Source organism: Poromitra crassiceps, assembly GCF_964638095.1.
Source record: "Poromitra crassiceps genome assembly, chromosome: 8".
In the NCBI taxonomy this organism is placed as follows: domain Eukaryota; kingdom Metazoa; phylum Chordata; class Actinopteri; order Beryciformes; family Melamphaidae; genus Poromitra; species Poromitra crassiceps.
The window spans coordinates 17,327,917-17,341,223 of NC_139629.1; the positions used below are offsets into that span (position 1 = coordinate 17,327,917).

The following is a 13,307-nucleotide window of genomic DNA, read 5'->3' on the forward strand; positions in this document are numbered from 1 at the left end:
TCATTTGAATGAACTGGATCATCATGATGGGAAAGACTGGGGACTTGTCAACCTACGACGTACAAGTGAAGCTTCCTCAAACTCGTTTGGCATGAAAACACCGCCTGTGAAAAGCCGTGTTCTTTCCTTTTATACAAACTTTGAACATGAGTACACCAATAACCAAAAGACCACCACGGCTGAAGTAATGCATTCTGGGTAATTGTCGTACTTGTGTCAGACAGTGACGCAAAGTAGATCTTGCCTGCATCCAACAAAATGGCAAAATACTACAGTACATAGTACATACATAGGATCAGCAAGGCAGTTTTTAAGACATCAACCGACTTCAGCGCATCATCCGCTGCGCTGAGAAGATAATCGGATGCAACCTGCCATCCCTCCAGGACCTGCATGCAGCCAGCACACTGAAGCGGTCTGGCAAGATCATGGCTGACCCCTCCCACCCTGGCCACAAACTCTTTAAGACACTCCCCCACGGCAAGAGACTGAGGTCTGCCAAGACCAGAACCACCCGCCACAAGACCAGCTTCTTCTCAACCGCCATCAGCCTCACCAACAAGGCCCGGAAACCCCTTCCGCCAAGGACCTCACAAACAACCCCCCCCCCCCCCACACACACACACACACACACACACACACACACAAACCTCCTCCTAAATTCAACTGAACCCCCCTCCCCATAAAACTGTAACTCATATCTAATTTAATGCCTGTCTAACTGGGACTGTAAATTCATGTAAAGTCCCTGCACATTTAATGCCTATTTAACTTAGCCTGTAAATTTCATGTACATTCAATGTAAACTCTTATTTAACTCTGACTGTAAATTCATGTAAATCCACTGCCTATTTAACTCAGTCTGTAAATCTCATAAATTCATATTTATCATCCACAGAACACTTCACCACTCATGAACATATTGTATATATTTACTCGATTTGATTGCACTTGCAACTTTGTGATTGTCTTTAGTTATCTTCCTACTTCTTATCTCTGTATATTGATGTGACCGCTACGCTGCATACAGACACTAAGACAAATTCCTCGTGTGTAACTTGCATACTGAACCAATAAAAGTGATTCTGATTCTGAATAAGACAAGGGTTCTGGCTTTATGTCCACGTTGAGGTGTGTCAATAAAGGTCACACGATGACACGCATGCGCGCGCGCACACACACACACACACACACACACACACACACACACACACACACACACACAGACACAGACACACACACACACACAGAGAATAAGTGGGTCCAGTATAAACACAATTGACCAATCACTTGTGGGCAGCGCTCTGTCTGAGGAGTAGAGTATCATGCAAGTCCAGGAGGTAGTCTGTTCTGGAAAGACTGCTCCCTTATGCCTTTCCAAGCTGCTTCAAGCCTCTGTCTGTATGCCAGTGATCTCCTGACTTCCCCCCCTCGCTCTCTTTCCCAAGTCTTTCTGTCTCTATCATCTGCTTACAGTAAAGTCCCAGTGAGACCGTCAGTTTGCAGAACATTTCATCACAAAGGAATCTCACGATCCTCCAATTTCTGGATTCGTTTGTTTTCTGTTCAAATGGAGCAATACTGAGAGACTACAGTGCTCGGCTATGACGAAACTGTCAATTATGAGCCAGAAATCTAAGTAGTACTGTAAGAAGGGATGAGCCTAACGACGGAGTTTCTCAATTCATCGATTAGTAGTTTGGTCTATAAAATGTCAGAAAATGGTGAAAATGTCGATCAGTGTTTCACAAAGCCCAAGATGACGTCCTTAAATGTCTTGTATCGTCCACAACGCAAAGGTATTCAGTTTACGGTCAGTAAAGAAACCATAACAAATATTAATCTGAAAACTGTTCAAAACAGTTATAAGATGAACTTAATAGTTGACAACTAATCGATGCAACTAATCGCAGCTCTAGTAGTAGCTGACAGTTATCCAGGTAAATTAAGGTACATGAGGATTTAACCTATATTTGGGTTATAGGACGAATCAGCGTGACGTCACTTGCCACCCAGAAATGCAGAACCCCGCGGCAGTTAATAGTATGAGTTGTGTCAAACAAACGTTAATATCTCAAAAACTATACATGACATCGCTTATATTTTGACATTCTGAGTGAGAGCAGAAGTAGCTCAAGAGTTTGATGTATAATACATGCATGTCGTGTTAAAGTTGTGTGAACTGTCGCCGTTTTGAAAATGTGAACAGCGTTAACTGGCTATAGAGTCAGACACTCAAGCCTGGCGCCACTCGGGCTCCATAGGGTTCCATTGCCGTTGCCACCCCAGTGACGCGGTTTGTTTACCAAAATGCTGCTCGGCTGATCCCTCGTATTATGTCACATGGACACTGGGCCATGATAGGACATAATAATCGCTGCATCCCTTTGATACATAAGCAGGAAGTGTTGTGAGCGTTTGGAGCAGCTTCCCCTCCTGTCAGCAGAGTCTGTCTGGCACATGGCAGCATCTGACAGGACTTTCCATTCCCAATGTTTGGAAGAACAATGAAACGGGGCCACCTACCGCAGCCCACCACAGGCATAAAACACCACACTTTACTTTCACAGCATTGTTCCTGCCGTTCTAATTAGCCTGCAAAACCTACACCCCTAAAAATAACCCGCTCTGCTTTCGGCGTTCAAAGAATTTACCTCAGATGCAACTCGTTAGAAGAGTCCCAGATGTGGGAAAAGTAAGTGGGCGGCGACTGGGATCAAGCTTTAGATATGCTCAGATGCCGCTGCTGAACCTGCCGTGTAGCGTTAGCGTGTAGCCGTGTAGCGTCATTGATATCAAGCACTTCTTGGTCACCCTTTTTTCTTTTTCTTTTTTTATCAGAGATATTTGAGTTTTTATTTTCCTCTTATCTTTCGTAACTTTCTTTTATCCAAAAACCATTATAATTAAAACAGATTTCAACCATACTGAGACTTCACTGGTCTATGATGTGAACAGATTTTCAGAAATGTTCCGATTTTTCAAAAGGTTTCAGGTGGCAATGATCCTAAGAGAAGCTCTACTAGATCGAATACAAGGAAATACTGATCTCTAGTGGATTCTCAGGGTATTGCTATGGCCATTTCGATGCAACCAGCCCTGGACTGGTATAGTCTTTAAAAGAAGGAATCTCATCTAGCAAATGTAGGTCACAGCTTATTACTAAATAATACCAAATATCTAGAGGTTATTTTTGAGCATGACCATCAAAGCAGTGTTCCAAAACGAGCACACAACATATTACAGTAGTGCTCGTTCCCGGAGATGTTTACCTGATTATCCTCTCTCCATTCCAGTGAGGTGGCGCACCGTTAACTGGAACGGTTTTTAGAAAGGAATTCATTTTCCAACTAGCGCACAGCTAATTCACAGGTGGCGATTTGAACATGTCAAACACTGGCGTTCAATTCAGAATGTACCTGATGAAATCAAAACAACAAACTACCGTGAAGCCATTGTTCCACAGCGCAGACTAGCCATTGTAAAGTGGTGGTTTGCAACACCCGGGCAGTACCGCAGCATTGCGCGTTTGTTTGGGGCTGATGTGGCAACTGTATGTGTGCTGGTGCGACAGTGGTTCATTTCATTCCCCATCCGGTTCATAACCAATGAGAATTGTTTGTCCCGCAGTGTTCCCCCCCCCCCACGGGGTACGGTGGTGCAGTGGTAAGCGCTGTCGCCTCACAGCTCGAAGGTCCTGGGTTCGATTCCCACCTGGGACGCTGTGGGCGCTGGAGTTGTGACCCCCCCATATCTTCAGTGCCCACTGCCCAGATGGGCTATCTCGTCGAAAGGGCCTTTCTGTGTGGAGTTTGCATGTTCTCCCCGTACCCCCCAGGGGGTTCCTCCGTACATAGCCCCCCATTAAAAACATGCAGAAGATCGTCATCCGACCAGTGATGACAACATCTGAAGTTGGTCCAATGATGGTCCAATGAAGGTCCCCGGGTGCTGGAAAGAAATAGCGACCACTGCTCCTGGCCTGCCCCCTGGAGGAAAGGACAAGCCTGGATGGGTTAAATGCAGAGGACATATTTCACCGGCCACCGTCAGCATGAGTGTGTGTAGTGGCCGCATGCATGTGTTGTAGTGTTCGTGTGACAATAAAGACGGGCTGCCGTCTGAAATCGTCTGAATCTGATCCCCCCCCCCCCCCCCTCCCTCCCATTTTCTCCCCAATTGTACTTAGCCAATTTTTCCCGCTGCTGCCCCGGTCGCTGCTCCACCCCCTCTGCCGATCTCTGGGGAGAGCCATAGACTAGCACCATGCTTCCTCCGACACATGCGCAGTTGCCAGCCGCTTCTTTTCACCTGACAGCGGGGAGCTTCACCGGCAGGACGTATAGCACATGGGAGGATCACGCTATTCCCACCAGTTCCCTTCCGCCCCGACCGACCAGAGGAGGCGCTAGTGCAGTGACCAGGACACTTACCCTTAATCTGGCTTCCCACCCGTAGACACACAGTCAATCGTGCCTGTATGGATGCCCGACCAAGCCGGAGGTAACACGGGGGTGTGAACCTGCGACCCTCGTGTTGGTAGGCAGGGAATCTGCCTGGTTGTTAACAACCCGGGTGGTGCCATTCACACTGTAATCAACCCTTGTCCGATCCACCTCTTGAGGTGCCGAGTTGGGCAACGGGGGGTAAAGGTGCGTTCACACCGACCTATTAAAGTTTTTCGCTGGCGTCGAGTTTACATACAAAGTCAATGCAAACGAGCGATTGAGCGTATATTCGCCTGGGAGAAAAGTCGCTGGGCGTCCGAGCGGCAGAGACAGAGCGATGGGGAGAAAATACGCTCGTCGCCCCAGATGAAATATCCCAACTCGAGCGAAAATACGCTGGCATCAGTCGCTCGCTGTTCAATGCTGATTGGCTGCCGTGTGAGAGCGAGTCAAGCATCACACTGGCTTGGAACAAACCGCTGGTTTATTGTGTGGCAACAAACCGCATTGACAGCTGATTGACAGCCTGACAGCTGACATGAAGTGAAGTCTGTACTACCGGTATGGAGCTCGCATTAGGAGCACGCTGATAGGCTTTAGCTTGTAAACAATGACGGTGGCTCGTAGTGGACAAATATCATGACATTGCGTAACGTTACAGTATATCCCCCACATGTCCGTCATTTCGTGTGCCTGTTGATGAGCGATTTAAACAGAGCGACAGAGCGATTCCAAAGGGTTGACTTGAGCGACAGAGCGAAAAATAAATATCTCGGTGTGAACGCACCTTAACCCTTTCAAACAAAATCTACCTGGGCATAACCCTGATTAGACCTCGGTCTGAAAGCGTATAGTGGCTAGGTGTCTGTTACCTTTAGATGAGCAGTAGATGTGTGGTTTACTGATTATAATGCCAGTCTGTCAGTGGTGAATACCTGTAGAGAACACCAGGACCGTGTTGTCCCAGAGGCCGCTCTCCTGCAGAGCCATGGTGATGTTGCCCACGGCCTCGTCCATGGCTGACACCATGCCAGCGTACTGCCTGCGGTCTCGGTCTTTGATGAAACTGTAGGGGGCGACATATCGCTGTGGCACCTGCAGGGGGGCATGGACAGCTTGCAGCGCCACATAGAGGAAGAGGGGCTGAAATATAAGAACAAAACATCCAGATATGCTGACTCGATTTGTTATTACCGTATATTATACGGCGTACAACAATAATAACAATAACTTATTTTAGTACTTACAAAGTGCTTTACAAAGAGAGATAATAAAAATGGATTAAGATTGAGCAATAAGTAGGACAAAGATCAATAAAATTTAATTAAATACTTTTTAAGACATAGTTTAAAAAATTAGTGGAGACTTTCGGGGGATCACTGAACAAATTGCCTAACTTGCTAAGAGAAATCATGCTATTTGGCACCATCATTGGGTCATCACACTGCCACATCATACTTGTGGTACTGCACAGAGGGTTGTGTGACTTATTTCTGAGAATGACTCACAAATGTGTTGCAGTGACGTTAAATCGACACCAGATGTCCCCCTTGTCCTTTGTGTATTCAAAACGTCCGAGTCATGCCTCGGACCTCTGTGTCAAATGATCAGAGGATGAAGTCTACTGCTCTAGACTGTGGGATTGTGTATGTGTGCGTCACCTTGGCGGGGTCTTGTTTGGCGATAATGCTGACAGCCCTCTGGGCGAGCAGCTCAGTGGAATAGACTCCTTTGTATTGAGTGGCGACCTCCTCCCCATCCCTTAGGTCCAGTGCACAGCGGGACACGTTCAGAGGAGGAACAGGACTACAGCGGACATGAGTGAAGTAATCCTCGCTGCCTGTCAGGTAACCTGGAACACACAGTCAACCCCAATATAAAAAAAGCAATATGCATTAACAGAAACTAGGGATACACGATGGATATATCTGCAATCATATTGCTATCTGCCGCTGTCTGCCCATTTTTTAACATATCAGGCATCGACCCGATGTTGCAATGTTATTGGTTATTAGCATCAGCTAAATTTTTCACAATGAGAGGAAACAATGCAGTAAACCTATGATTTATGGGCTTTTAAAATGTTTGGGAAATAAAGAAATGCATTACTTTTTCAAATTCACGGTGTTTACACGGTTTTTTTAGTATTACAAAATGTGATTATCATAGAAATGTGTTTCTATACAGATCATATTGACATCTGTAAATATCGGGTATCAGCTATAACAGCAATGTTAATATCATTATCGTTCAAAGCAGATATAGCTGGGGAGCTATCAGCCCGCACACTCACTGGATAAAAAAAGTTTTAGGTGCAAGGCACAAGAGTTTCAATAAGTAGTAGAGAAGGAGCCAGCACTCGATGATGTCCTTTTGAGGGTTTTTATTCCTGTTACAAGGTACAGCGTACGCGTTTCAGCACGTAGCCTTCGTCAGCGTTGACGAAGGCTACGTGCTGAAACGCGTACGTTGTACCTTGTAACAGGAATAAAAACCCTCAAAAGGACATCATCGAATACCATTATCGGTATCAGCAAAAATGTTCATATAGGTGCATCCCTACCAATATCCGATATTTTCCAACTCTTTTGGTTGATTGCTGATGCCCATACCAATATATGTGGGCATTTTCCCCCCACCTAATTTCAGGGAAAATTAAGTCTCTCCGGGAGCGGAATCATCATTATGCCTACTCTAATCATGATGGCCCACTGGCACATGCAGACATAAATACGTTTTTCAAAATGTACACATTCACTGGGCAAAATAAGAAAACCTCTTCAACTTAGGTTATGTAAAACATGCTTTATTTATATTTATGTAACATTTTCTTTCAAACAAAACTGTAAGATGCATCCTAGTTAAACAGGCTTGGATGATGCTCTCCCTGAGACAATCCTGACGATAGCCACCACAACCAGGGCAAATTTGACATATTTCACAAGTTGCAAAACAAATCATGTAATCTCTATGCACAGTGATCATGTGAAAGTAAGTGCATTTTATTGGCCTGTCATATCGTCAGAATGTTCCGTTTTTCGGGCCAATGCCGATAAATCATTTTAAAGACATTATCGGCCGATGTCAATAAAGTGCCGATATCATCGTGCATCCCTAACAGAAACAGTGCATCTTGGAAAAACTGGGGTATACCAATATACCAACCGAAATAGGTGTCGAAACCGCGACGTGTGGGCAAGCAGTCTTTCTTGTACATGCCCAGGTGCCACTTGCCCACCATGTGCGTGCCGTAGCCCGCCTCCTTCATCAGCTGGGGCAGCAGCTTCTCGTCCAGGGGAACGCAGTAGGGCTGACACGGCCAGATGATCTGGTGCTGCATGCCCGTGTGGATCTGTGCAGCAATCACAGACTCAGAGTTAAACTCCAAGCACATGTGGTTAGGCAAGAGTGTAGAAATAGGACAGGGCGAGGTGTTGTAAGATGGAAGCAGCAGCAGCAGAGTAGCAAAGGGGAAAGTAGGGGGTAATACAAGTAATGCACATGAGTTAAAAAAAAAAGCTTTTTAAGAAACAAGTACTTTTCATGTGCCTTAAAAAAAATTACTTCCACTACTATTCATTACCAGGGATGGGGATCAAGACCCAGACCCGGGTTCCAAATTTCTCAAAACCTGAAAACCATACTCTGAGCTTATCGACTAACGGGTCCTATAACGTTACGTTATGCCCCGAGACATGTCTGTGTCCCAGTTCAGGCAGGGTCTGGAAATCCCCATGCCACAAAGTGACCAGCAGTCTCTTCAGATGGACATGGGCACTTCAAGGACTTAAACCTTACCTGCTGTGTGTGTAGAAGACCAAATGTAAACTTGTAGAATGTGTCAGTCAACTGTTAAGGAAATTCATGTAAGGTTAAATAAAATTGATGTTAAGGAGATAATCGTGTAACCCACATTGCCTGCTTGTTGCTTGATGCTTGACTAGTCTCAGCTACTCTATGGTTAGAGAGCCTTGTTAAGTTTAATAACCGTGGAAATTGTTAGCTTTCAAGTTTAACACACAGTATTTTAATGAAATCAATGAGAGCAAGCAAAAAGAAAGAAATCAAAAAGACAGGATGGCGTAGCACTGTTTACATTAGCATTAGACTTTTTTTTTTGTCATCCTGGTTGTGGGAGCCATTACTGCACTGGCTAGCCCTAAAATATATTAAAATGGAAATAAACCAATTTTTATGGGGGCAATTGTAGTTTTACTTCATGTTCAGTACTCTACCCACCACCACTAGCAAGGCTACATACCTGATATCTGCCTGTCATGAGCTGGTTTCTGGAGGGAGTGCAGAGCGGCTGGACATAGTAGTTGTCCAGGCGGACGCCAGTGTCGGCCAGCTTGTCCAGGTGTGGCGTCCTGACCTCAGAGCCGTGGTAGCCCACATCATGCCAGCCCAGGTCGTCTGCCAGGATAAACACGATGTGCGGCGGCTGTTTAGCCGATAACGGCACGGGAAATAATAGCAAGAAAACAGCTCTGATGATACTGCGAACCGACACTACCAAAGCCATTGTTGCCGACTTTTGACTCAGCGAAGCTCATTCAGTCGAGAAGAGAACTAACTTGTATGGAGTAAACAAGGAAGTCCGGGGCTGCGACTGCGAGCCGCGGTGGGAAATGCACGGGCATGGTGCAGATACTGAGATAGAGCATGAGTAATAATCACTATCTGGACTAATCAGTCGATTCAATGTAGGCCACGCTAGATCAGTAAAAATATGCTATTATTGCTAACCAAACAAGTCTGCACTCTGCAGATCAACTGCAGAATAGATTGAAAACACTGGCTAAAACTGCAGCAGCCAATCACGTGAATGTACGGATGCCCGTACTGGCCATGATTAGGATTAACCGGAACTGTAACTAACTACCTTTGCAACCGACAAATGGAGCTCGAATAGGTGGGTAAAACAGAGAGGGGTTGTTTAATACAATATAGCAGTTTATTTTTTTATATATCGTCTTTTTTTTAAACTTCTTTCGTAGCGTGAATGTCAAATTAATGTGATCCTGTTCTACATATTCCGATACAGTAGGTGGCGGTAGCCTATAAGTTCGTATTGCAATGCGCCAAAAAACGCAAGGAAGAAGAAAGTACTTCCTGGCGATGAATTCAACCCGAGATTGACGCGTGATTTCTAACCCCACATAGGATAAGCAATAACCACGCCCTGTGGCGCCGGGGCGTGATTTCTAACCCCACATAGGATAAGCAATAACCACGCCCTGTGGCGCCGGGATTGGCCAGGAGCAACACTGGAGGGCACGCAGCCCAGCGATTTCATGAACCAACTGAATAGCTCTTGAGAACGGACAGCGATTTCGAGAGCGGACATTGAAATTAATTATGGTCACCTTAGCATAGTAATAATAAGCATAATAATTGTAATCTACACAATGTACACAATCTACAAAAACATGCAATAGTATAAACGGTGTTGTGTTCACGTTCATAGCTCATATAATATAATGTATCATATTGTAACGTGTTCAGGTAATCCAAGTATTACCTGTAATGAGATGTGCAACCTAAGTGTCTGGATCGCAGCTAGGAACTGATGTGTGTGGGTGTGTTCCTAGGGGGAAGGGGATATATGTGACCAGCGGCCGGGGCGGAAGCCAGTCAGTGCCATGCGGGCGAGCAGACCGGTTGTTATGGGTAGAGCTAGCGGTGTGAAGCTAGCTGCTAGGAGCTAACGAAGCCTGTGAATAAAGACCCTGTACCAACTACAACTCTCCGTTCCTTGGCGTATCACGGATACGCTACATTGGTGCCAGACAGTAAAGCGGTAACGCCTCTGATTCGGCCGAGAGGGGAGAGGGTGAGGAGGAACGACGGAGAAAGTGCGGAATGGAGCGGCTAAAGATGAAAAGGGAGGTGGAAGAGTCTGAAGCCTCGGTGTATCCGGAGAATAGGGGGGAATACAGACGGATGAAGGAGGAATACAGACTGATGAGGGAGAACCTCGGGCGGGAGGAGAGCGGAGCCGAGCCGGGCCCCGCTGGCAGACAGGTGGGGAGTGACGAGGCTGAAGCACGGCACGCGACGGCGGGGGATGGCGCCCGCAGAACCAGGAAGGACGTGCTCGTCCCAAAATACAACGGTAAAGGCGAGTGGGAGGCATACTGCAAGCAGTTTGAGGAGGCTGCAGAATGGAATGGCTGGACGAGAAGGGAGAGAGCCAGCCATCTCGTGATGTCCCTCGAGGGCGAGGCTACGGCGTGCGTGTCGGCAATAGCGGATACAAAGGACTTGGATGTGGTGATGGGGGCCCTGCGGAGACGCTTCGGACGATGTGAAGAGCAGGCCATCGTAGCCGCGGAACTGTGTAACAGACGCAGACGGCAGGGTGAGTCGCTGCGTGCACTGGCAACAGACATTGAGACTCTCAGCCGGCGCGCATACAGCCAGCTACCGACGGAGGCGCTGGATGGGTTAGCCCTAAGCTACTTTGTCCAGGCCATCGAGCCACGGGGTCTAAGCCAGAAGGTAATGCTGGGACATCCAAAAACACTGGGAGCAGCGCTGGAGTTGGCGCTGGAGATAGAGACAGTAGAAGGCTGGGATAAGAGCAGCGGCATAATGGAGGCCGCCCCAGTGGTGAGAATGGCAGCGGAGAGCCAGCTACAAGAAGAGCCAGCGTGGAAGACGGCCTTGGCAGAGCAAGGCAACATGGTGAAAGAGCAAGGCAACATGGTGAAAGAGCTATCTGAGTCGGTGCGCCAGTTAACAGAACAACTGCTCCGAAGCGCGACCCTGCAGCCCACCCCACGAGACAATACCGGGGCCAGGGGGCCCGGGGCCATGCGCTGCTGGACCTGTGGACGCCCCGGGCATCGGGCCAGAGAGTGCCGCGGAGGAGCGTGGAACCAGGGAAACGGCGCGGGGCCCGTCTAAGAGGGGCGAGACGGGCCCCCTACGTCATATTCCCTATGGCCACGTCACCGTTGGAGGGGGCCCAGCGGTACAGACGGGGAGGTGGGGCGTCGCCTTCCCCCGAAGCAGACGACATCGCCGGCGCTGTCAACATGCAGAACGGGCCGCACACGATGAACGGCTGCCATGTTCAGGTCCGCCTGCAAGGGAAGCCCTGTGTCGCCCTGGTGGACACGGGGTGTACGGCAACGCTGGTGAACTACAACATGATGCCAGAGGGAGCGCTTCTGGAGCAGCCAGCGGACCAGCTGCTGAGGACAGTATCCGGTGAGTTGATGCCGATGAGGGGAAGGGGGTCCGTGATGATAACTGTGGGGGGACAGACAGTGAACTTTCCGGTATGGGTAGTAGAGATGGCGGGGCCCTGTATCTTGGGGGAGGACTACTTGACGCTAAACCAATGCACAGTAGACCTAGGGAAGAGCACACTGACGTTTGCAGGGGGGCCGGTAGTCCAGATGGGTCACCCTCCCACCGCTCCAGGGGAGCAACCAAACGTCAATAACATCACTGTATACCGCGTCACAGTTGAGCACGGGCCCCACGCGGAGCCGCAAAAGAGACTGTGTTGGACATGTGGAGAGCCGGGCCACGTGGCGAGGTGGTGCAGAAGCGGTCCCGGGAGACGGACCGGGTATGCGGGACAACGACATGGTCAGCAGGGAGCCTGCTGGGCATGCGGCGAGATTGGACACCTGGCTAGAGAGTGTCAAAAGGCTGTCGGGGACCGGAGGGCAGCGGGAGAAGAGAGACGTGCAGGCGGCGGACAGGTGAGACTCTGCTGGACTTGCCGTTCGCCTGGGCACTTAGCCAGAAACTGCACTGCGCCCCCCACGGTTGCTGTGCGGAAAGCCGAGGTGGAGGAAGACGAGGAGGACTGTCCAGATGTGGATCTGGAGGACGACAGAGCGACCATCAAGGATGTCGACGTGAGTGAGTGGAAACGCAGGCAGGCGGAGGACGCGGAGATCGGTCCGGTGCTTGCGTGGGTGGCGGCCGGACGCCGGCCCCCTGTGAAGGAGACTCACATGTTTTCCGGTGCCACGAAAGGACTGTGGAACATGTTTTCCGACCTGCGGCTAGATGAAGACGGGCTGTTGGAGAGAACAGAGCACGGGGTAAAAGGGAGGCAGGCGGTTGTACCCGGTTACCTGCGAGAGTTGGCGCTTAAGGGGGCACACAAGGGCCCTGGTTCCAGTCATTTTGGGCCCGAAGAGACACTCACCCGCATCCGTGCACATTTCTACTGGGGCAAACAAAAGGAGGATGTGCGAAGATACTGCGATGCGTGTGAGGACTGTGGGGCACAGAGGGGGGACCGTGCTGACTTACACTGCAGTGCATGTGTTGACTGTAATGTGCTTCAGATGGGACAGAAGCTTTAAAAGGGGGGATGGAAATAGTGGTTGAAGTGGGATAATGTGAGTAAGAAAAAAGGTTTAAATGAAGGTAATGGAAAAAGAATGATGTAAATGTTGGGGTTGTTGTCGAACTGAAATTATATTGTGTTGAATTTAAATGAATGTGTGAAAAAGAAGGAAATAATGAAAACTAGACATTATGGAGTGCCTAATGGGAAACTAGACATTATGGGGGTACCTAATGGAAAACTAGACATTACGGAGTACCTAATGAAAAACTGGACATTATGACGGGGGTGCTGAAAAGAAAAGACTGGTTGTTGGGGAATTATAATTTGATGTGGTGATGGGAAAAATGTTGTGTTGGTGTGTTTTGGTACAGGGGGATATGTGTGGGTTGTGGGTGTTAACGTGGGCGTTAACCTTATTGTTGGGTGAGGAGTATGTAACGTGTTCAGGTAATCCAAGTATTACCTGTAATGTGATGTGCAACCTAAGTGTCTGGATCGCAGCTAGGAACTGATGTGTGTGGGTGTGTTCCTAGGGG

The 13,307-nt window shown here is 48.2% G+C and overlaps 1 protein-coding gene across 1 annotated transcript in view; it reads right to left on the minus strand.

Annotated features, from left to right (window-relative positions):
• The window catches only part of arsb (arylsulfatase B), a 36,299-nt gene extending 27,144 nt beyond the window's left edge, over positions 1-9,155 (minus strand). Inside the window, exons 1-4 of the mRNA XM_083641524.1 lie at positions 8,710-9,155; positions 7,614-7,800; positions 6,110-6,300; positions 5,384-5,591 (exon numbers count right to left, since the gene is read on the minus strand). Coding sequence (XP_083497650.1) covers positions 5,384-5,591; positions 6,110-6,300; positions 7,614-7,800; positions 8,710-8,973 — 850 coding nt within the window. The 5' untranslated portion in view covers positions 8,974-9,155. The remainder of the gene's footprint in view (positions 1-5,383; positions 5,592-6,109; positions 6,301-7,613; positions 7,801-8,709) is intronic.
• Between the last annotated feature and the right edge of the window lie 4,152 nt (positions 9,156-13,307).